At 47.9% G+C, this 25,603-nt stretch overlaps 1 protein-coding gene across 2 annotated transcripts in view; it reads left to right on the forward strand.

The window, feature by feature from the left end:
• The window catches only part of LOC128689027 (carboxypeptidase B-like), an 88,136-nt gene that overhangs the window by 27,042 nt on the left and 35,491 nt on the right, over nucleotides 1-25,603 (forward strand). Inside the window, exons 3-4 of one of the 2 annotated variants that reach the window (XM_070087366.1) lie at nucleotides 5,574-5,777; nucleotides 17,084-17,185. In XM_070087366.1, the coding sequence (XP_069943467.1) occupies nucleotides 5,574-5,777; nucleotides 17,084-17,185 (306 nt within the window). The remainder of the gene's footprint in view (nucleotides 1-5,573; nucleotides 5,778-17,083; nucleotides 17,186-25,603) is intronic. The other variant, XM_070087368.1, reaches the window with a different exon arrangement.

Genomic DNA, 25,603 nt, shown 5'->3' on the forward strand with positions numbered 1-25,603 from the left:
GAAAAAATGTGGAATTATTTGGGTTTTCCTGGGGTTAAGAGTGAAAATGTGTAATGTTTTCCCTATGTTGTATATGAAATGTGTAATACTGAGATGGTGGCGACGAAGATGATCCAGAACAAAATGCACAGAATTTCTTCAAGAGAAAAATATGTTGATTTTAGTCGATGAATTGTACCTTTTTTCAATGAATTTTCTTTGTTGGATGTATATGAAATGTATTGGTTGTATAATAAATAAATAATGAAAATATTGTGTATTAGTGTTATCCTGCATTTTAAGTTATTGTCTGCTCGACAAGATTCAGCCTGTGTGTGTGAGGTCATCACGTGACGTCAGTGACATAGGGGGAAGTCGACAACATTCAGCCTGTGTGTGTGTGTGTGAGGTCATTAAGTGACGTCACTGACCGCCGAGTAAACACAGGTGGGGTGACGTCACACTTTTTTGGACTTGTAGTAGGAGAAAGTACCATGCCCCATAGGAGGAGTTCATTTGATTGCTTACCCCAGAGGGGGAATCCAAAAAAACTTGAGCCAAGGAGATGGAGTCTTGGTATTATCGAGAAAAACTTGATCCAAGGATATGGAATCTTGGTATTATCGAGAAAAACTTGATCCAAGGAGATGGAGTCGTGGTATTATTGATTTCGGGAAAAATTTGATCCGAGGAATTGGAGCAGGGAATTTGGCATGCAAGTGGGAGTCCATTTTGAATGCTTACCCCCAGAGGGAAGAGTCCAAAAAACTTGATTCGAGGAAGTGGCATCTTTGTATTATTGATATCGAGAAAAACTTGATCCGAGGAGATGGAGAGCACAAGAAAATGAAATTCAAAAATAAATTCGAAAAAAATTGGAAAAAAAATCGAGGAGCGGGGGCGATCCGGACGATGCTGCAGAAGGCGCGGGCGGGGGCGGCGGGACGGTCGGGGGTCGTGGGTGGGGTCGAGGGTGGGGTCGTGGGTAGGTGGTCGTGGGTTGAGGGCGAGGTGGTCGAGGGTGGGGGTCGTGAGTGGGGGTCGTGGGTGGGGGTCATGGGTGGGGGTCGTGGGTGGGGGTCGTGGGTGGGGATCGTGGGTGAGGTCAAGGTCATTAGCATAAAGGTGTGAAAAGGAGACCGCTCAGAGGAGACCGTACTGTGGAAGACCGCTCTGTAGAAATCATCACCTACTTATATATATATATGTATATATATATATATATATATATATATATATATATATATATATATATATATATATATATATATATATGTTATGTATATATATAATATATATATATGTATATATATATATATATATGTATATATATAATATATATATATATATATATATATATATATATATATATATATATATATATATATATATATATATATATATATATATATATATATATATTTATATATATGTATATATATATGCATGTATATATGCATGTATATATGCATATATATATATATATATATATATATGTGTATATATATATATGCATATATATATACATATATATATATATATATATATATATATATATATATATATATATATATATATATATATATATATATATATACATACATATATATATATATATATATATATATATATATATATATATATATATATATATATATATACATATATATATATATATATACATATATATATATATATATATATATATATATATATATATATATATATATATATATGTATGTATATATATATGCATATATATATATATCGTCGTATGAGGCGACTAAAATGCCGGGAGCAATGGGCTAGTAACCCCTTCTCCTGTATACATTTACTAAAAAAGAGAAGAAGAAAAACTTTATAAAACTGGGTTGTTTAAATGTGCGTGGATGTAGTGCGGATGACAAGAAACAGATGATTGCTGATGTTATGAATGAAAAGAAGTTGGATGTCCTGGCTCTAAGCGAAACAAAGCTGAAGGGGGTAGGAGAGTTTCAGTGGGGGGAAATAAATGGGATTAAATCTGGAGTATCTGAGAGAGTTAGAGCAAAGGAAGGGGTAGCAGTAATGTTAAATGATCAGTTATGGAAGGAGAAAAGAGAATATGAATGTGTAAATTCGAGAATTATGTGGATTAAAGTAAAGGTTGGATGCGAGAAGTGGGTCATAATAAGCGTGTATGCACCTGGAGAAGAGAGGAATGCAGAGGAGAGAGAGAGATTTTGGGAGATGTTAAGTGAATGTATAGGAGCCTTTGAACCAAGTGAGAGAGTAATTGTGGTAGGGGACCTGAATGCTAAAGTAGGAGAAACTTTTAGAGAGGGTGTGGTAGGTAAGTTTGGGGTGCCAGGTGTAAATGATAATGGGAGCCCTTTGATTGAACTTTGTATAGAAAGGGGTTTAGTTATAGGTAATACATATTTTAAGAAAAAGAGGATAAATAAGTATACACGATATGATGTAGGGCGAAATGACAGTAGTTTGTTGGATTATGTATTAGTAGATAAAAGACTGTTGAGTAGACTTCAGGATGTACATGTTTATCGAGGGGCCACAGATATATCAGATCACTTTCTAGTTGTAGCTACACTGAGAGTAAAAGGTAGATGGGATACAAGGAGAATAGAAGCATCAGGGAAGAGAGAGGTGAAGGTTTATAAACTAAAAGAGGAGGCAGTTAGGGTAAGATATAAACAGCTATTGGAGGATAGATGGGCTAATGAGAGCATAGGCAATGGGGTCGAAGAGGAATGGGGTATGTTTAAAAATGTAGTGTTAGAGTGTTCAGCAGAAGTTTGTGGTTACAGGAAAGTGGGTGCAGGAGGGAAGAGGAGCGATTGGTGGAATGATGATGTAAAGAGAGTAGTAAGGGAGAAAAAGTTAGCATATGAGAAGTTTTTACAAAGTAGAAGTGATGCAAGGAGGGAAGAGTATATGGAGAAAAAGAGAGAGGTTAAGAGAGTGGTGAAGCAATGTAAAAAGAGAGCAAATGAGAGAGTGGGTGAGCTGTTATCAACAAATTTTGTTGAAAATAAGAAAAAGTTTTGGAGTGAGATTAACAAGTTAAGGAAGCCTAGAGAACAAATGGATTTGTCAGTTAAAAATAGGAGAGGAGAGTTATTAAATGGAGAGTTAGAGGTATTGGGAAGATGGAGGGAATATTTTGAGGAATTGTTAAATGTTGATGAAGATAGGGAAGCTGTGATTTCGTGTATAGGGCAAGGAGGAATAACATCTTGTAGGAGTGAGGAAGAGCCAGTTGTGAGCGTGGGGGAAGTTCGTGAGGCAGTAGGTAAAATGAAAGGGGGTAAGGCAGCCGGGATTGATGGGATAAAGATAGAAATGTTAAAAGCAGGTGGGGATATAGTTTTGGAGTGGTTGGTGCAATTATTTAATAAATGTATGGAAGAGGGTAAGGTACCTAGGGATTGGCAGAGAGCATGCATAGTTCCTTTGTATAAAGGCAAAGGGGATAAAAGAGAGTGCAAAAATTATAGGGGGATAAGTCTGTTGAGTGTACCTGGTAAAGTGTATGGTAGAGTTATAATTGAAAGAATTAAGAGTAAGACGGAGAATAGGATAGCAGATGAACAAGGAGGCTTTAGGAAAGGTAGGGGGTGTGTGGACCAGGTGTTTACAGTGAAACATATAAGTGAACAGTATTTAGATAAGGCTAAAGAGGTCTTTGTGGCATTTATGGATTTGGAAAAGGCGTATGACAGGGTGGATAGGGGGGCAATGTGGCAGATGTTGCAAGTGTATGGTGTAGGAGGTAGGTTACTGAAAGCAGTGAAGAGTTTTTACGAGGATAGTGAGGCTCAAGTTAGAGTATGTAGAAAAGAGGGAAATTTTTTCCCAGTAAAAGTAGGCCTTAGACAAGGATGTGTGATGTCACCGTGGTTGTTTAATATATTTATAGATGGGGTTGTAAGAGAAGTAAATGCGAGGGTCTTGGCAAGAGGCGTGGAGTTAAAAGATAAAGAATCACACACAGGGTGGGAGTTGTCACAGCTGCTCTTTGCTGATGACACTGTGCTCTTGGGAGATTCTGAAGAGAAGCTGCAGAGATTGGTGGATGAATTTGGTAGGGTGTGCAAAAGAAGAAAATTGAAGGTGAATACAGGAAAGAGTAAGGTTATGAGGATAACAAAAAGATTAGGTGATGAAAGATTGAATATCAGATTGGAGGGAGAGAGTATGGAGGAGGTGAACGTATTCAGATATTTGGGAGTGGACGTGTCAGCGGATGGGTCTATGAAAGATGAGGTGAATCATAGAATTGATGAGGGAAAATGAGTGAGTGGTGCACTTAGGAGTCTGTGGAGACAGAGAACTTTGTCCTTGGAGGCAAAGAGGGGAATGTATGAGAGTATAGTTTTACCAACGCTCTTATATGGGTGTGAAGCATGGGTGATGAATGTTGCAGCGAGGAGAAGGCTGGAGGCAGTGGAGATGTCATGTCTGAGGGCAATGTGTGGTGTGAATATAATGCAGAGAATTCGTAGTTTGGAAGTTAGGAGGAGGTGCGGGATTACCAAAACTGTTGTCCAGAGGGCTGAGGAAGGGTTGTTGAGGTGGTTCGGACATGTAGAGAGAATGGAGCGAAACAGAATAACTTCAAGAGTGTATCAGTCTGTAGTGGAAGGAAGGCGGGGTAGGGGTCGGCCTAGGAAGGGTTGGAGGGAGGGGGTAAAGGAGGTTTTGTGTGCGAGGGGCTTGGACTTCCAGCAGGCATGCGTGAGCGTGTTTGATAGGAGTGAATGGAGACAAATGGTTTTTAATACTTGACGTGCTGTTGGAGTGTGAGCAAAGTAACATTTATGAAGGGATTCAGGGAAACCGGCAGGCCGGACTTGAGTCCTGGAGATGGGAAGTACAGTGCCTGCACTCTGAAGGAGGGGTGTTAATGTTGCAGTTTAAAAAGTGTAGTGTAAAGCACCCTTCTGGCAAGACAGTGATGGAGTGAATGATGGTGAAAGTTTTTCTTTTTCGGGCCACCCTGCCTTGGTGGGAATCGGCCAGTGTGATAATATAATATAATAAATATATATATATATATATATATATATATATATATATATATATATATATATATATATATATATATATATATATATATATATATATATATATATGGGAGCAAGGGGCTAGTAACCCCTTCTCCTGTATATATTACTAAATGTAAAAGGAGAAACTTTCGTTTTTCCTTTTGGGCCACCCCGCCTCGGTGGGATACAGCAAGTGTGTTGAAAGAAAGATATATATATATATATATATATATATATATATATATATATATATATATATATATATATATATATATATTATATATATATATATATATATATATATATATATATATATATATATATATATATATATATATATATATATATATATATATATATATATATATATATATATATATATATATATATATATATATATATATATATATATATATATAGTGAGAGTTTACCTTAATTTTTTATTTTCTGAATTTAAATGTTCTTGATGATTGTGAATAGAAATATTAAAGTCGAGAGGTTTAAAAGCCTAACAAATTGAGTGATGACGCTGGTTATTTGCCTCAGGTGTGGAGGGTGGAGGAGGAGGAGGGGAATACTACAATATTACAGCAGCTGCATGTGGCAGGTGTTCTGGATGTGTTGGACCACTCAGGACCTTCACGGACCATTCGGGTACCTCCTGAGTCCCTCAGTGAGGTGAATTACAACCTGCAGAACGCAGGTGTACATTACCTTGTGCTCATCCATGACTTGGCTACGTATCTCCGGGTGAGGTTCTAACACTCTGAATTAGTTACCACTTGTCAATAAACATTGATCTGTTGCATGTGTGGCGTGAGTGTTTGTGTGATTTCTTTGTGCGATTTATGTGCGGTAATTCGTAGTTAAGCGGTAGCACATTCGGCGCACAACTGAAGCACCCAGGTTTAATCCTAGGTCTGTAGAGATGTATGGGAAGTCTTACACTTGTCACCCTATTCATTTAGCATTTAATAGGTACATGAGTGTTAACTGACTGTTGTTGGTGGCATACAGGGGGATGGTGTGTTATATAAGGCTGGGCTGTGAAATGAGCTGAGGTAATATGTAAATTAAATGGTGGAAAATAAAATTGTCTATATTGTGGTGGTAGCTATGTGCCTGGTGGTGGTTGTAGCAGCACCAGATGTGCCTGGTGGTGGTTGTAGCAGCACCAGATGTGCCTGGTGGTGGTTGTAGCAGCACCAGATGTGCCTGGTGGTGGTTGTAGCAGCACCAAATGTGCCTGGTGGTGATTGTGGCAGCACCAGATGTGCCTGGCGGTGGTTGTAGCAGCACCAGATGTGCCTGGTGGTGATTGTAGCAGCACCAGATGTGCCTGGTGGTGGTTGTAGCAGCACCAGATGTGCCTGGTGGTGGTTGTAGCAGCACCAGATGTGCCTGGTGGTGGTTGTAGCAGCACCAGATGTGCCTGGTGGTGGTTGTAGCAGCACCAGATGTGCCTGGCGGTGGTTGTAGCAGCACCAGATGTGCCTGGTGGTGGTTGTAGCAGCACCAGATGTGCCTGGCGGTGGTTGTAGCAGCACCAGATGTGCCTGGTGGTGGTTGTAGCAGCACCAGATGTGCCTGGTGGTGGTTGTAGCAGCACCAGATGTGCCTGATGGTGGTATTAGCAGCACCAGATGTGCCTGATGGTGGTATTAGCATCACCAGATGTGCCTGGTGGTGGTTGTAGCAGCACCAGATGTGCCTGGGGGTGGTTGTAGCAGCACCAGATGTGCCTGATGGTGGTATTAGCAGCACCAGATGTGCCTGATGGTGGTATTAGCAGCACCAGATGTGCCTGATGGTGGTATTAGCATCACCAGATGTGCCTGGTGGTGGTTGTAGCAGCACCAGATATTCCTGGTGGTGATTGTGAAGCACCAGATATGCTTGTTGGTAGTTGTAGCAGCACCATATGTGCTTGGTAGTGGTTGTGCAGCACCAGATATGCCTGGTGGTGGCTGGAGCAGCATCAGATATGCCTGGTGGTGGTTGTAGCAGCATCAGATATGTTGTAGCAGCACCAGGTGGGTTGTTCAGGGAAGTGATGGAATGGAAGAGTGGTAGTGGTGGAAATATAAACACATATGCAGTATAATGCGATCCTTTATTGAAAACGTTTCGCCCACACAGTGGGCTTTATCAAGTCACAAACACATCTACCCGGGTGGAAGGTGAGTATTTGTAGGATGAAGTCAGGATGAGAATGCTGCATGTGACAGTCTACCGAGTAGGGTTATAGAGTCTAATACCTTAGTATATTTTAAAATATTTCACCGCAAAATATGTAACTTGCTTAGCTATCAAAACTCTGCGACCAAGTCCCTGGACCCATTATGTGCCTCTCATATTTTGACTACCACTCACACCATGGGTATGAAGTGCATGACAAGATATTATACTAACTTTACTGTCACATCTTCAAAAAATCTTTACATAAAAGTTAAAACTAGACCTGCTAGCTATGATCTAGTAATGTACTCACTATATATATATATATATATATATATATATATATATATATATATATATATATATATATATATATATATATATATATATATATATATATATATATATATATATTATTACATAATATGGTACAAAAGATTTAAGAGATACATTGTGGATATAAAGGTGGTATATACGGTACATGTTGTTACGTGTGTATCACCGATTATAAGGCGAAAATCTCGTCCAGCTCCTCAGAGCTGGGGCGTGTGCCCAAAATACAGCAGGCATTACCCCTTTGAACAGCCGCACTGAGCCGCTGGAACAGAAAACTAGCTGCCCTGGGATCCCTAGTTACCCTGATGAATCTTTTTCCCAGCTCCTTAAGGAATTTAGATGCATTCTTTTCCCATGAGCCAAGGGTCTCTGAGCCTATGGGAACAAACATATAATGATGGGCAAGTTCTCCATATTTTCTAGACTTTTGGGACTCCCTGAAGCTGGCAGCTGCCCCTCCTTCCTCCCTGGTGTATTGGAGATAGGTATCAGCCAAGGTAGATGCACATGTATAGTCCCACACCACCTGCTTCCCATCTGTCCAAGCTTGAAAGGTGATACCATCTGGACGCTTCTGGCTGCCATCAGATCTGCATAGTTGGGGTGGCTCCCTTACTGCTGGGCATCCGGCTGTTGTGAGGCTCCTCTTGATGATGTTATTAACCTCCTCATGTCTTGCAATCTTTCCCTCGGATTTACGGCACACAAGACCATGGTACCCGAATCGGTCTGCTGCTTCACTGCCACAAATACACCTGTGTTCGGCGAGAATAGGGGCGGCAAGTCGAAGGGCAACACCGATGCGGATGGTCTGTGGGTCGAGGCGTGTGCCAAGGCTGGGGTTGGGAACAGCCAACAGAAAATCCCCTGCATGAGGTGCTCTCACTGCCAGGAGGCGGGCTCTATCCTTCCCTGACACACTCTGGAGCATTGTTGAGGCTATATTTTCCACTATTGGACCATCCCAGTGCGATTGTTTGTAGTTGTTGGGGGGAGCAGGTCTGGTTTCAGAGCCCGTTAGATTTTCTCAGATCATGGCTCCGTCAATGAACTTTTGGTCCTGGACTCCGGTCTTGTCCCTAAGAGGTTCAGGGAGAATCGTTGCTACAAGCCCTCTGGATGCAATACATGAGGACAGAAAAGCAGGTAGCGCAATCTGTGATGACTTACGGACACCAATGCCTCCTTGGCTGACTGGAAGTGTAGCTTGGTTCCACTTCCCGTCTTCTAGAATAAGGTTAAGTACTTTCGTAAAAATCTGCCTCAGGATACTGTCATATCCGTGCAGTATAGGGTTATCATATGAAGGTGCACATCTAAGGAAATATATCAACCTGGGCAAACTCAAGCACTTTGTGAGAAGGTACAAGGCATCGTGGGTGTCCAGATTGCCTATTCGTTGTTCCATTCTCCTTAACTCTTCCAATTTCTTCCTGAGAATTGTCAATGGCATTGCTTCCCAGAGGTGCTCCTAGCAAAACACTGTTTGTGGGGGCAATAACTGCTGCTCCTGGTAGTTTTGATCTCACTGCATTTATCACTTGTTGATTGACTGAGATGATTTCACATTTGGATAGATTCAGGATGAGACCCATTTCCTGTCCCCGTGTCATTACCTGTGTAAGATCATGTAGGAGGGACTCCTTTGTACCTGCTAGTGTGCCATCTTCTAGGAATCAGATGTTTAGCTCGCTGGTCAGTCTGACTGTGATTTCCCTAACTGCTATACAGAAGAGAAATGGTGCAAGAGGATCTATTTGTTGGACACCCTCCAATGATGTGATTTCATGCTCTCCAAAGAGAAGCATTGATTCCTTGCTATACCCAGCTGCAACAAAAGAGAAAAGACCAGGGAAATGTTCTTGTACTGCTGCTAATACCACGTCTCTTTTCAGGAGATTGAATGCATTCTTGAAATCTAATTTTACCACTGCATTGTCCTCAGGCAGGTTGTTGATATACGCCCTTGTTGCATGAACCGCTGCTTCACTTCCTTGAGAGACCCCAAAGCCAAGCTGGTTTGGTTGAAGCATCATGGCTGCCTGTGCACGAATACTTTGGACAGCAGCTTTGGATACGAGGCGGCGTAACGTGTTGCCTACTGCAATTGGCCGAATTCCTCCATCCTTTTTTTTAAGTGCACAAAGTGTTGCACCAAAAAAGAAAGGTCTAATTTCATCAGGAATCAGACCAGCCAAGGAATTGTTGATGAACCTTGTGATCTCTGAAAGCAGTGTGTCTGTAATTTCCCCAATAACTGGATTAACCATTTCCTTTAAATGCTGTGGCCTTATTCCAGTGTAACCCCCAGCAGAGCCAGATGGGAATGACATTATTGCTTTGTAAATGTCTGAGTCTTCCACAATCAATGGTTCCATAGTGGGGACAGAGGTGTTGGAACTGTTGGTGCCACTGGTTTCCCTGGCAGGGTGCTATCCTCTAAGTGCTTCAACCGTGTCAGCATCCCTGGGAGCAACTGTATCTTCACTGGTAATAATTCTGATTGCCCCCACTGTGTTTCCCTCTTCAATTTTCTTGCTCACCTGGACTCTGACTATTTCACTGTCAGTGGAGTAAGTGGGGGTTCTGCCTCTCCCTTTTTAGTGTTGACAGGGAAGGCGAATTACCTGGAGTTTACATGGAGAGAGTTCCGGGGGTCAACGCCCCCGCGGCCTGGTCTGTGACCAGGCCTCCTGGTGGATCAGAGCCTGATCAACCAGGCTGTTGCTGCTGGCTGCACGCAAACCAACGTACGAGCCACAGCCCGGCTGGTCAGGAACCGACTTTAGGTGCTTGTCCAGTGCCAGCTTGAAGATTGCCAGGGGTCTGTTGGTAATCCCCCTTATGTATGCTGGGAGGCAGTTGAACAGTCTCGGGCCCCTGACACTTATTGTATGGTCTCTTAACGTGCTAGTGACACCCCTGCTTTTCATTGGGGGGATGCTTCATCGTCTGCCAAGTCTTTTGCTTTCGTACTGAGTGATTTTCGTGTGCAAGTTCGGTACTAGTCCCTCTAGGATTTTCCAGGTGTATATTATCATGTATCTCTCCCGCCTAATTGAGGTGTTTTATCTCCGTTATGCGCGCCGTGAAGGTTCTCTGTACATTTTCTAGGTCAGCAATTTCACCTGCCTTGAAAGGTGCTTTTAGTGTGCAGCAATATTCCAGCCTAGATAGAACAAGTGACCTGAAGAGTGTCATCATGGGCTTGGCCTCCCTAGTTTTGAAGGCTCTCATTATCCATCCTGTTATTTTTCTAGCAGATGCGATTGATACAATGTTATGGTCCTTGAAGGTGAGATCCTCCGACATGATCACTCCCAGGTCTTTGACGTTGGTGTTTCGCTCTATTTTGTGGCCAGAATTTGTTTTGTACTCTGATGAAGATTTAATTTCCTCGTATTTACCATAGTTGAGTAATTGAAATTTCTCATCGTTGAACTTCATATTGTTTTCTGCAGCCCACTGAAAGATTTGGTTGATGTCCGCCTGGAGCCTTGCAGTGTCTGCAATGGAAGACACTGTCATGCAGATTCGGGTGTCATCTGCAAAGGAAGACACGGTGCTGTGGCTGACATCCTTGTCTATGTCGGATATGAGGATGAGGAACTAGATGGGAGCGAGTACTGTGCCTTGTGGAACAGAGCTTTTCACCGTAGCTGCCTCTGACTTTACTCTGTTGACGACTACTCTCTGTGTTCTGTTAGTGAGGAAATTATAGATCCATCGACCGACTTTCCTTGTTATTCCTTTAGCACGCATTTTGTGCGCTATTACGCTATGGTCACACTTGTCGAAGGCTTTTGCAAAGTCTGTATATATTACATCTGCATTCTTTTTGTCTTCTAGTGCATTTAGGACCTTGTCGTAGTGATCCAATAGTTGAGACAGACAGGAGCGACCTGTTCTAAACCCATGTTGCCCTGGGTTGTGTAACTGATGGGTTTCTAGATGGGTGGTGATCTTGCTTCTTAGGACCCTTTCAAAGATTTTTATGATATGGGATGTTAGTGCTATTGGTCTGTAGTTCTTTGCTGTTGCTTTACTGCCCCCTTTGTGGAGTGGGGCTATGTCTGTTGTTTTTAGTAACTGTGGGACGACCCCCGTGTCCATGCTCCCTCTCCATAGGATGGAAAAGGCTCGTGATAGGGGCTTCTTGCAGTTCTTGATGAACACGGAGTTCCATGAGTCTGGCCCTGGGGCAGAGTGCATGGGCATGTCATTTATCGCCTGTTCGAAGTCATTTGGCGTCAGGATAACATCGGATAGGCTTGTGTTAATCAAATTTTGTGGCTCTCTCATAAAAAATTCATTTTGATCTTCGACTCTCAAGTCTGGTTAGCGGCTTGCTAAAAACTGAGTCATATTGGGACTTGAGTAGCTCACTCATTTCCTTGCTGTCATCTGTGTAGGACCCATCTTGTTTAAGTAGAGGCCCAATACTGGACGTTGTTCTCGACTTTGATTTGGCATAGGAGAAGAAATGCTTTGGGTTTCTTTCGATTTCATTTATGGCTTTTAGTTCTTCCCGCGATTCCTGACTCCTATAAGATTCCTTTAGCTTAAGTTCGATGCTTACTATTTCTCTGACCAGTGTCTTCCTACGCATTTCAGATATATTGACCTCTTTTAGCCGCTCTGTTATTCTTTTCCGTCGCCTGTAAAGGGAGCGCCTGTCTCTTTCTATTTTACATCTACTCCTTCTTTTTCTTAGAGGAATAAGCCTTGTGCATACATCGAGTGCCACCAAGTTAATCTGTTCTAGGCATAAGTTGGGGTCTGTGTTGCTTAGTATATCTTCCCAGCTTATATCGGTTAGGACTTGGTTTACTTGGTCCCACTTTATGTTTTTGTTATTGAAGTTGAATTTGGTGAATGCTCCCTCGTGACTAGTCTCATTATGTCGGTCTGGGGCTCCACGCATACATGTCTAGGAAAATCTCTTAAGGATTTAATTATCATTGAGGCTAGTCTCTTTACCCTTCTTTCCGGCACAGCCAAGCAGACATTGCCAAAAAGTAGCAAGTTGTGCCAGGTCTGTAAGTTTCCCAGCTGCGTGTGGACGGACTGCTTTGGGAATATGTGTGAGTGTTCTGGTACCTGTTGCTTTAATTGCTTCCAAGATATTGTCTGATGAGTTGAGATCTGTTGGAGTGGGTTCAGGTGCCTGAGGAGGCTCTGCATCATCACTTTCCACAGGAGGACATCCTGAACCAGGGAAACTACCGTGTTTGCGGAGGAAACCATTAGAGTTGAGACAACGAAGCTGTAAGCATGACCGACACTTGCCTCTCCTACTATTGCCAGCCGTGCCATTTCCCTGGCTGCTTGCTTCCTCCTGGTTGGCATCCATCTGCTAGACTAGACAATAGGAGTGGAGTCTGACATGCTGGGCGGGTATGGTGCGTGGAAGGTAGTGAACTTGACCGTGGTGGCCTGGTAGAGTTTGAGGGGCAGGTGAGGGGCTGGGAGTTGAAGGGGAAAACTTCCCCTGGGAATTGGGTGGGGGAGTGAGAGTTTACCTTAATCTTTGATTAATGAATTAAAATGTTCTTGATGATTGCGAATAGAAATATTAAAATATTAAAGTCGAGAGGTTTAAAAGCCTAACAAATTCAGTGATGGCGCTGGTTATTTACCTCTGGTGTGGAGGGTGGAGGAAGAGGAGGGGAATATTACGGCAGCTGCATGTGGCAGGTGTTCTGGATGTGTTGGACCACTCAGGACCCTCAAGAGAAGATCGGACTTACTAGGAAACTCCAAACTCTCTGCGATAATAGTCATTGGAAAAGTTTAGGAAGACCTGACATTATTCAAAATCTTTCATCTCGTCTAATGTCAACCACAGAAACTGAAGCCCTCAGCTTAAGCCTCAAATTTGCAACAGAAATTACGAAACCAAAACAAGACCTCAATTTCATCACTAAAAATTAGACACAATGACTTCGACTTCCTAAAAGGCTATCTTCAAGGCATCATCTTAGCGGCCATCTCAACACGCAGCTCCCCAGTCATACCTCGACGTTAAATCATTGCACTTGAAGCTTTAGCAGAAGACACGACCATCAGCGTTACAACCGATGATAAAGGAGGTGGTGTTGTTATCATGAACTCTGACGATTACAGGAACAAAATGTTCAATCTACTTAATGACCCAGATACCTACAAACCTCTCACAACTAACCAAGTGGACAACCTTACCAAAACATTTCTTCACAGGACTCGCTGCATTCTGAGGGACTCAGAACAAGGAAAGAAACTTCTGCACACCATACCCAGCAACCCCAGACCTACCAGAATGTACGGCCTGCCAAAAAAAAACGCAAGCCAAGTATCCCATTGAGGCCCATATCCTCAGGAATGGACAATGAACCCATCAACTCTCAGGAATTCTCGCTAAACACCTCTCTAAACACTTGGGCACTATCAATCCAGCACATCTCAAACACTCGGGTGTTCTTGTCAATAGCATTCGCAACATCACCATCAGGAACAAGAAACTCTCCAGTCTTGACGTAACTTCCCTATTCACCAAAGTACCTACTACACAAGCCATCGATCTCTTGCGCAGGAAAATTGACGATTCACTTGATCTTCCTATTCCAGCCAGCGATTTCATCGATCTTGTTGAACTATGTATTGGATTTACGTGTTTCTCTTTCGAAAATCACCTCTTTCAGCAGACTTTTGGACTACCCATGGGTTTGCCACTCAGTGCCGTCCTGGCGAACCTATACATAAAACATCTGGAATCCGAGCGTTTTTCCACCATTATTCACTCGTCAGTCACCTGGCTCCGTTATGTTGACAACATTCTCCTCATAACTCCCAGACGCTTCAACGTTCAAGCTCTCTAAGACAAGCTCAACCAGGTCGAGCCCTCAATCCAGTTCACACTTGACGAAGAAGTCGACAACACTCTTCCTTTCCTTGATGTTCTTCTCTGCAAAGTTGACCATGAAATTCGTTTTAAAGTCTATCGAAAACCTACTGACCAACACCATCTTCTCCACTTCTACTCTCACCACGACACCAAAACTGAACGTGGTGTAATTATAGGCTTTTCCCTGCTCGCACTCATAATCTGCAGAAATGAGTTTCTTGAAGAAGAATGCTATATAATTGAACAAATATTTTCCAAACTTCACTCTCCTCGTCACTTCATCAGAGACTGCAGACGACAGGCATTAAACATCTTCAACACACCCAGAGAAGACACTGTCCAGAAGAGATACATAGTCCTCCCCACCAACTCTATTGCCAAACACGTTTCCAACGTCTTTTCCAGTACCTCATTCTAAGTATCTACCTCCACAACCATCACCATCAAGGGCATTACCAATAATAGACAGGACAAGCTTCCTTCCTCTGCAGGGGTATACACAATCACTTGTAATGACTGTAGCAAATTATACATTGGCAAAACATCAAGAGACCTCCAAACATGTATTTCATAACACCAGTACGCAGGCAGATCTGACGATTCAAGGAATGCCTGAGTACAACACCGAAATTCACACAACCATTTAATCAACTACAGAAACACAAGACTTATCGCCAGAGAAGACAAAGCTCAATATAGAAAAATCTTGGAATCAAGATTGATGGACTCATTCTATTCAAGATTGATGGACTTAACCAAATGCCCTCCATCGAGCAACTTTACCAACAGCTTAAGGAAGAATTGAGGATGGCGAAGATGAAGATTCGGCGACTGACCGAGGAAAACAAGAGGATTCGTAGTAGTCCTCCTGTTTTGAGTACTCAGGTCAAGAAGGGAAACTGGACAGTGGCTGGACAGCATGGAACGAAGCTGACGATCAAGAAGACGAATGGAAAGGTAGAAACGATGAAGAAGAAAGAGACTGCTGTGGAAACTGTTGTGGAAACATCTAATGCATTCTCCGTGCTACCCGACGAATGTGAGTCGACTACTGGGAACGTCACGACGAACGACACCAAGGAAGGTAAGAATATTGTTGTTGTTGGGGACAGCCAAGTTAGGTACATGGATAGCACGTTCTGCTTGAAGGACAGAAGTAGGAGCTACAGAGGGTTTGCTTTCCTGGGGCTGGGATGGAGGTTGAGGGACTGATTACCTCATTCTCCTCCTGTTCTTCAAGTTTCTCCTATGTATGGACTGATGAAGCCACTGTGTGGCGAAACGTTTCCTCAATAAAGATACCCAAGAGTTGCACATGTGTCTAATTTATCAACATGTCGGTTCTCTGAACCATTCATCTACAAACCTGTCAGACACTGCAACTTCTTGGGATCTTAATACTTAGGAATTCTTCGCTTGCCTAATTCTTGGGCACGACCTACTTCCACATTGAACAAATGTGACACCACCTATGACTGCTGCACCTCTCCTGCCATACGGTTTATAAGCTGCTTCTCCGCTCATATGCCGTATTCTACTCAAGATTGATGGACTGAACACATCGACTCAAGGTTGAGGGACTGATTACCTCATTCTCCTCCTGTTCTTCAAGTTTCTTCTATGTATGGACTGATGAAGCCACTGTGTGGCGAAACGTTTCCTCAATAAAGATACCCAAGAGTTGCACATGTGTCTAATTTATGTTCTTATGTTCTTATCACTTATCTCTATATCCAATAATTTCTACCAGAACAACGGCTTCTATAACATAGCTAAACCTCTTGCCAAGAAACTTCTTCATCGCTATCCCACAAAAGTTTATGATAATGGAGGAACACTGCAAAAGGTCTACTCATATACTTATCCAATCTCTCGTCCAAGCTACCCAAGGTATTAGACTCTATAACCCTACTCTGTAGATTGTCACGTGCAGCATTCTCCGCCTGACCCAGCATTCTCAACCTGACTTCATCTTATAAATACTCACGTACCTTCCACCCAGAAAGATCTGTTTGTGACTTGATAAAGCCCATTGTGTGGGGGAAACGATGTCAATAAAGGATCACATTGTAATGTATATGTGTTTATATTACTATTGTGTCGGAATTTTATACCATTTATTTGCACAGTGGTAGTGGTATGATGGTGGTAACAGTGGTAATGATGGTGGTGGTAGTGGTAACGATGATGGTGGTAGTGGTAATGATGGTGGTGGTAGTGGTAATGATGATAGTGGTAGTGGTAATGATGGTGGTGGTAGTAGTAATGATGATGGTTGTAGTGGTAATGATGATGGTGGTAGTGGTAATGATGATGGTAGTAGTGGTAATGATGGTGGTGGTAGTGGTAATGATGGTGGTGGTAGTGGTAATGATGATGGTAGTAGTGGTAATGATGGTGGTGGTAGTGGTAATGGTGGTGGTAGTGGTAATAAAAACGGAGCAGTTAAATTAGTATATTATGATTATTGATTTTTGTAAAGGCATAGAAAATATTGATAACAATCCTAATGAAAGTTTTGTCTTAACCTGCAGATTATTCATAAATATCTGTTGTCAGTTACTGTTGCTCTCATAGAGTTGAACATTGTACAAGTCGAGTCACAAGGCAAAAGCCACAACTAGTCTTCAGTAATGTGATCCCAGTGTCTCTCCCCCAGGATCACGAGGTGATAAAGCTGAGACGTGGAAATATAGGTCAGACGTGTACCTCCTCCAGCTGTCCTGCCCCTCTCACTGATGCCTACATGACCTTCGAACAGGTGCGTTATGACCTGGGCTCTCGCTCAGATGCGTCATGATCAAGGCTCTCGCTCAGGTGCGTCACGAAATGGCCTCTCGCTCAGGTGCTTCACGACCTGGGTTCTCGCTCAGGTGCGTCATGACCTGGGCTTTCGCTCAGGTGCGTCATGACCTGGGCTCTCGCTCAGGTGCGTCATGACCTGGGCTTTCGCTCAGGTGCGTCATGGCCTGGGCTTTCGCTCAGGTGCGTCATGACGTGGGCTCTCGCTCAGGTGCGTCATGACCTGGGCTTTCGCTCAGGTGCGTCATGACCTGGGCTTTCGCTCAGGTGCGTCATGACCTGGGCTCTCGCTCAGATGAGTCATGACCTGGGCTCTCTCTCAGGTGCGTAATGACCTGGGCTCTCGCTCATGTGCGTCATGACCTGGACTCTCGCTCAGGTGCGCCATGACCTGGGCTCTCGCTCAGGTGAGTCATGACGTGGGCTCTCGCTAAGGTGCGTCACGACTTAGGCTCTTGCTCAGGTGCGTTACGACCTGGGTTCTCGTTCAGGTGCTTCAAGACCTCGGTTCTCGCTCAGGTGCGTTTCGGCCTGGGCTCTCGCTCAGATGCGTCATGACCTGGGATCTCACTCAGGTGCGTCAGGACCTGGTCTCTTGCTGAGGTGCGTCACGACCTGGTCTCTTGCTGAGGTGCGTCACGACCTGGGCTCTTGCTCAGGTGCGTCACGACCTGGGCTCTTGCTCACGTGCGTCACGACCAAGGTTCTCTCTCAGGTGCGTCACGAGCTGGGCTCTCGCTCAGGTGCGTCACGACCTGGGCTCTTGCTAAGGTGCGAAACGACCAGGGTTCTCGATCAGGTGCGTCACGACCTGGGTTATCGCTCAGGTGCGTCACGACCTGGGCTCTCGCTCAGGTGCGTCACGACCTGGTCTCTTGCTGAGGTACGTCACGACCTGGGATCCTGCTCAGGTGCGTCACGACCTGGGCTCCAACTCAGTTGCGTCACGACCTGGACACTTGCACAGGTGCGTCACGACCTGGGTTACCGCTAAGATGCGTCATGACCTGGGCTCTCGCTCAGGTGCGTCACGACCTGGTCTCTTACTGAGGTGCGTCCCGACCTGGGATCTTGCTCAGGTGCGTCACGACCTGGGCTCCAACTCAGTTGCGTCACGACATGGACACTTGCACAGGTGCGTCACGACCTGGGCTCCGGCTCAGGTGCGTCACGACCTGGGCCCTCGCTCAGGTGCGTCATGACCTGAGCTCTCGCTCAGGTGCGTCATAACCTGGGCTCTCGTTCAGATGCGTCATGACCTGGGCTCTCGCTCAGGTGCATCATGACCTGGACTCTCGCTAAGGTGCGTCACGACCTGGGCTCTCACTCAGGCGCATCACGATCTGAGCTCTAACTCAGCAGCATCATGACCTGGGCTCTCTCTCAGGTGCGTCACGACCTGGGCCACTCAGGCGCGTCACGACCTGGGCTCTCAGGAGCGTCATGACCTGGGCTCTCACTCAGGTGCGTCACGACCTGGGCTTTCACTCAGGTGCGTCATGACCTGGGCTCTCGCTCAGGTGCGTCATGACCTGGGCTCTAACACAGGTGCGTCACCACCTGGGCTATCGCTCAGGTGCGTCATAACCTGGGCTCTCAGGTGCGTCACGACATGGGCTCTCGATCATGTGCGTCACGACCTGGGCTCTCGTTCAGGTGCGTCACGACCTGGGCTCTCGCTCAGGTACGTCATGACCTGGGCTCTCAGGCGCGTCATGACCTGGGCTGTCGCTCAGGTGCGTCATGACCTGGGGTCTCACTCAGGCGCGTCATAACCTGGGCTCTCGCTAAGGTGCGTCATGACCTGGGCTCTCGCTCAGGCGCGTTATGACCTGGGCGGCTCTCGCTCAGGTGCGTCACGACCTGGGATCTCACTCAGGTGCTTCACGACCTGGCCTCTCGCTCAGGTGCGTCATGACCTGGGCTCTCGCTCAGGCGCGTCATAACCTGGGCTCTCGCTCAGGTGCGTCATGACATGGGCTCTCGCTCAGGCGCGTCATGACCTGGGCTCTCGCTCAGGTCCGTCATGACCTGGGCTCTCGCTCAGGCTAGTCATGACCTGGTCTCTCGCCAGGTGCGTCACGACCTGGGCTCTCACTGGAGTTTACCTGGAGTTTACCTGGAGAGAGTTCCGGGGGTCAACGCTCCCGCGGCCCGGTCTGTGACCAGGCCTCATGGTGGATCAGAGTCTGATCAACCAGGCTGTTACTGCTGGCTGCACGCAAATCAACGTACGAGCCACAGCCCGGCTGGTCAGGTACCGACTTTAGGTGCTTGTCCAGTGCCAGCTTCAAGACTACCATGGGTCTGTTGGTAATCCCCCTCATGTATGCTGGAAGGCAGTTGAACAGTCTCGGGCCCCGAACACTTATTGTATGGTCTCTTAACGTGCTAGTGACACCCCTGCTTTTCATTGGGGGGATATTGCATCGTCTGCCAAGTATTTTGCTTTCGTACTGAGTGATTTTTGTGTGCAAGTTCGGTACTAGTCCCTCTAGGATTTTCCAGGTGTATATAATCATGTATCTCTCCCGCCTGCGTTCCAGGGAATACAGGTTCAGGAACCTCAAGCGCTCCCAGTAATTGAGGTGTTTTATCTCCGTTATGCGCGCAGTGAAAGTTCTCTGTACATTTTCTAGGTCAGCAATTTCACCAGCCTTGAAAGGTGCTGTTAGTGTGCAGCAGTATTCCAGCCTAGATAGAACAAGTGACCTGAAGAGTGTCATCATGGGCTTGGCATCCCTAGTTTTGAAGGTTCTCATTATCCATCCTGCCATTTTTCTAGCAGATGCGATTGATACAATGTTATGGTCCTTGAAGGTGAGATCCTCCGACATGATCACTCCCAGGTCTTCGACGTTGGTGTTTCGCTCTATTTTTTGGCCAGAATTTGTTTTGTACTCTGATGAAGATTTAATTTCCTCGTGTTTACCATATCTGAGTAATCGAAATCTCTCATCGTTGAACTTCATATTGTTTTCTGCAGCCCACTGAAAGATATGGTTGATGTCCGCCTGGAGCCTTGCAGTGTCTGCAATGGAAGACACTGTCATGCAGATTCGGGAGTCATCTGCAAAGGAAGACACGGTGCTGTGGCTGATATCCTTGTCTATGTCAAATATGAGGATGAGGAACAAGATGGGAGCGAGTACTGTGCCTTGTGGAACAGAGCTTTTCACTGTAGCTGCCTCGGACTTTACTCTGTTGACGACTACTCTCTGTGTTCTGTTAGTGAGGAAATTATAGATCCATCGAACAACTTTTCCTGTTATTCCTTTAGCACGCATTTTGTGCGCTATTACGCAATGGTCACACTTGTCGAAGGCTTTTGCAAAGTCTGTATATATTACATCTGCATTCTTTTTGTCTTCTAGTGCATCTAGGACCTTGTCGTAGTGATCCAATAGTTGAGACAGACAGGAGCGACCTGTTCTAAACCCATGTTGCCCTGGGTTGTGTAACTGATGGGTTTCTAGATGGGTGGTGATCTTGCTTCTTAGGACCCTTTCAAAGATTTTTATGATATGGGATGTTAGTGCTATCGGTCTGTAGTTCTTTGCTATTGCTTTACTGCCACCTTTGTGGAGTGGGGCTATGTCTGTTGTTTTTAGTAACTGTGGGACGATCCCCGTGTCCATGCTCCCTCTCCATAGGATGGTAAAGGCTCGAGATAGGGGCTTCTTGCAGTTCTTGATGATCACGGAGTTCCATGAGTCTGACCCTGGGGCAGAGTGCGTCACGACCTGGTCTCTCGCTCAGGTGCGTCACGACCTGGGCTCTGGCTCAGGTGCGTCACGACCTGGGCTCTCGCTCAGGTGCATCATGACCTGGGCTCTGGCTCAGGTGCGTCACGACCTGGGCTCTCGCTCAGGCGCGTCATGACCTGGGCTCTCGCTCAGGTGCGTCATGACCTGGGCTCTCGCTCAGGTGCGTCACGACCTGGGCTCTCGCTCAGGTGCGTCATGACCTGGGCTTTCGCTCAGGTGCGTCATGATCTGGGCTCTCACTCAGATGCGTCATGACCTGGGCTCTCGCTCAGGTGCGTCATGACCTGGGCTCTCAGGCGCGTCATAACCAGGGCTCTCGCTCAGGTGCGTCATGACCTGGGCTCTCGCTCAGGTGCGTCATGACCTGGGCTCTCGCTCAGGTGCGTCATGACCTGGGCATTCGCTCAGGTGCGTCATGACTTGGTCTGTTGCTCAGGTGCATCACGACCTGGACTCCCCCTCAAGTGCGTCATTACCTGGGCTCTCAATCAGGTGCGTCATGACCTGGGCACTTGCACACGTGCGTCACGACCTGGGATCCCGCTCAGGTGCGTCACGACCTGGGCTCCCGCCCAGGTGCGTCACCACCTGGGCACTTGCACACGTGCGTCACGACCTGCGTTCCCGCTCAGGTGCGTCACAACCTGGGCTCTCGCTCAGGTGCGTCATGACCTGAGCTCTCGCTCACGTGCGTCATGACCTGGGCTCCCGCCCAGGTGCGTCACCACCTGGGCACTTGCACACGTGCGTCACGACCTGGGCTCCTGTTCAGGTGTGTCACCACCTGGACTCCCGCTAGAGTGCGTCACGACCTGGGCTCCTGCTCAGGTGTGTCACCACCTGGACTCCCGCTAGAGTGCGTCATGACCTGGGCTCTCGGTCAGGTGCGTCATGACCTGGGCACTTGCACACGTGCGTCACGACCTGGGCTCTCGGTCAATTGCGTCATGACCTAGGCTCTCGGTCAGGTGCGTTATGACCTGAGCTCTCAATCAGGCGCCTCACGACCTGGGCTCCCGCTCAGGTCCGTCACGACTTGGACACTTGCACACGTGCGTCACGACCTGGGCTCCTGCTGAGGAGCGTCACGACCTGGGCTCTCGTTCAGGTGCGTCATGACCTGGGCTCTCGCTCAGGTGCGTCACGACCTAGGCTCTCTCTCAGGCGCGTCACGACCTGGGCCTTCACTCAGGAGCGTCATGACCTGGGATCTCGCTCAGTTACGTAACGACCTGGGCTCTCAGGCGTGTCATGACTTGGGCTCTCACTCAGGTGCGTCACGACCTGGGCTCTCACTCAGGTGAGTCATGACCTGGAGTTCCGCTCAGGTACGTGACGACCTGGGCTCTCGCTCAGGTGCGTCACGACCTGGGCTCTCGCTCGGGTGCGTCACGACCTGGGCTCTCGCTCATGCACGTCATGACCTGGGCTCTCGCTCAGGTGCGTCATGATCTGGGCACTCGCTCAGGTGCGTCATGACCTGGACTCGCGCTCAGGTGCGTCATGAACTGGGCTCTCGCTCAAGTGGGTCATGACCTGGGCTCTCGCTCAGGTGCGTCATGCCCTGGGCACTCGCTCAGGTGCGCCATGACCTGGGCTCTCACTCAGGTGCGTCATGACCTGGGCTCTCGCTCAGGTGCGTCATGACCTGGGCTCTCGCTCAGGTGCGTCATGACCTGGGCTCTCGCTCAGGTGCGTCATGACCTGGACTCACGCTCAGGTGCGTCATGACCTGGACTCTCGCTCAGGCGCGTCATGACCTGGGCTCTCGCTCAGGTGCGTCACGACCTGGGCTCTCGCTCAGGTGCGTCATGACCTGGGCTCTCGCTCAGGTGCGTCATGACCTGGACTCGCGCTCAGGTGCGTCATGACCTGGGCTCTCGCTCAGGCGCGTCATGACCTGGGCATTCGCTCAGGTGCGTCATGACTTGGTCTCTTGCTCAGGTGCATCACGACCTGGACTCCCGCTCAAGTGCGTCATTACCTGGGCTCTCGGTCAGGTGCGTCATGACCTGGGCACTTGCACACGTGCGTCACGACCTGGGATCCCGCCCAGGTGCGTCACCACCTGGGCACTTGTACACGTGCGTCACGACCTGGGTTCCCGCTCAGGTGCGTCACAACCTGGGCTCTCGCTCAGGTGCGTCATGACCTGAGCTCTAGCTCACGTGCGTCACCACCTGGGCTCCCGCCCATGTGCGTCAACACCTGGGCTCTTGCACACGTGCGTCACGACCTGGGCTCCTGCTCAGGTGTGTCACCACCTGGACTCCCGCTAGAGTGCATCATGACCTAGGCTCTCGGTCAGGTGCGTCATGACCTGGGCACTTGTACACGTGCGTCATGACCTGGGCTCTCGCTCAAGTGCGTCATGACGTGGGCTCGCTCAGGTGCGTCACGACCTGGGCTCTCGCTCAGGTGCGTCATGATCTGGGCTCTCGCTCAGGTGCGTCATGACCTGGGCTCTCGCTCAGGTGCGTCATGACCTGGGCTCAGCTCAGGTACGTCATGACCTGGGCTCTCGCTCAGGTGCGTCATGATCTGGGCTCTCGCTCAAATGGGTCATGACCTGGGCTCTCGCTCAGGTGCGTAATGACCTGGGCTCTCGCTCATGTGCGTCATGACCTGGACTCTCGCTCAGGTGCGCCATGACCTGGGCTCTCGCTCAGGCGCGTCATGACCTGGGTTCTCTCTCAAGTGGGTCATGACCTGGGCTCTCGCTCAGGTGCGTCATGGCCTGAGCACTCGCTCAGGTGCGTCATGACCTGGGCTCTCGCTCAGGTGCGTCATGACCTGGGTTCTCGCTCAGGTGCGTCACGACCTGGACTCTCGCTCAGGTGCGTCATGACCTGGGCTCTCGCTCAGGTGCGTCATGACCTGGACTCTCGCTCAGGTGCGTCATGACCTGGACTCTCGCTCAGGTGCGTCATTTCCTGGATTCTCGCTCAGGTGCGTCATGACCTGGGCTCTCGCTCAGGTGCGTCATGACTTGGACTCTCGCTCAGGTGCGTCATGACTTGGACTCTCGCTCAGGTGCGTCATGACCTGGATTCTCGCTCAGGTGCGTCATGACTAGGACTCTCGCTCAGGTACGTCATGACCTGGGCTCTCACTCAGGTGCGTCATGACCTGGGCTCTCTCTCAGGTGCTTAATGACCTGGGCTCTGGCCCAGGTGCCTCACGACCTGGGCTCTCGCTCAGGTGCGTTACGACCTGGGCTCTCACTCAGGTGAGTCTTGACCTGGGCTCTCGCTCAGGTGCGTCTTGACCTGGGCTCTCACTCAGGTGCGTCTTGACCTGGGCTCTCACTCAGGTGCGTCTTGACCTGGGCTCTCACTCAGGTGCGTCTTGACCTGGGCTCTCGCTCAGGTGCTTCATGACCTGGGCTTTTGCTCAGGTGCTTCATGACCTGGGCTCTGGCTCAGGTGCTTCATGAACTGGGCTATCACTCAGGTGCCTCATGACCTGGGCTCTCGCTCAGGTGCGTCTTGACCTGGGCTCTCACTCAGGTGCGTCTTGACCTGGGCTCTCACTCAGGTGCGTCTTGACCTGGGCTCTCGCTCAGGTGCTTCATGACTTGGGCTCTTGCTCAGGTGCTTCATGACCTGGGCCCTCGCTCAGGTGCTTCATGAACTGGGCTATCACTCAGGTGCCTCACGACCTGGGCTCTCGCTCAGGTGCCTCACGACCTGGGCTCTCGCTCAGGTGCGTCATTACCTGGATTCTGGCTCAGGTGCGTCACGACCTGGGCTCTCGCTCAGGTGCGTCATGACCTGGGCTCTCGCTCAGGTGGGTCATGACCTGGGCTCTCGCTCAGGTGCGTCATGACCTGGGCTCTCGCTCAGGTGCGTCATGTCCTGGGCTCTCGCTCAGGTGGGTCATGACCTGGGCTCTCGCTCAGGTGCGTCATAACCTGGGCTCTCGCTCAGGTGCGTCATGACCTGGGCTCTCGCTCAGGTGCGTCATTACCTGGGCTATCGCTCAGGTGCGTCATGACCTGGACTAGCGCTCAGGTGCGTCATGACCTGGGCTCTCGCTCAGGTACGTCATGACCTTGCCTCTCGCTTAGGTGCGTCATGACCTGGGCTCTCGCTCAGGTACGTCATGACCTTGGCTCTCGCTTAGGTGCGTCATGACCTGGGCTCTCGCTCAGGTGCGTCATGACCTGGGCTCTCGCTCAAGTGGGTCATGACCTGGGCTCTGGCTCAGGTGCGTAATGACCTGAGCTCTCGCTCAGGTTCGTTATGACCTGGGCTCTCAGGCGCGTCATGACCTGGGCTCTCACTCAGGTGTGTCATGACCTGGGCTCTCACTCAGGCGCGTCATGACCTGGGCTCTCACTCAGGCGCGTCATGATCTGGGCTCTCACTCAGGCGCATCATGACCTGGGCTCTCACTCAGGCGCGTCATGACCTGGGCTCCCACTCAGGCGCGTCATGACCTGGGCTCCCACTCAGGCGCGTCATGACCTGGACTCTCAGGCGCGTCATGACTTGGGCTCTCACTCAGGCGCGTCATGACCTGGGCTCTCACTCAGGCGCGTCATGACCTGGGCTCTCACTCAGGCGCGTCATGACCTGGGCTCTCACTCAGGCGCGTCATGACCTGGG

The sequence above is a fragment of the Cherax quadricarinatus genome, chromosome 21 (assembly GCF_038502225.1).
Source record: "Cherax quadricarinatus isolate ZL_2023a chromosome 21, ASM3850222v1, whole genome shotgun sequence".
Taxonomy (NCBI): domain Eukaryota; kingdom Metazoa; phylum Arthropoda; class Malacostraca; order Decapoda; family Parastacidae; genus Cherax; species Cherax quadricarinatus.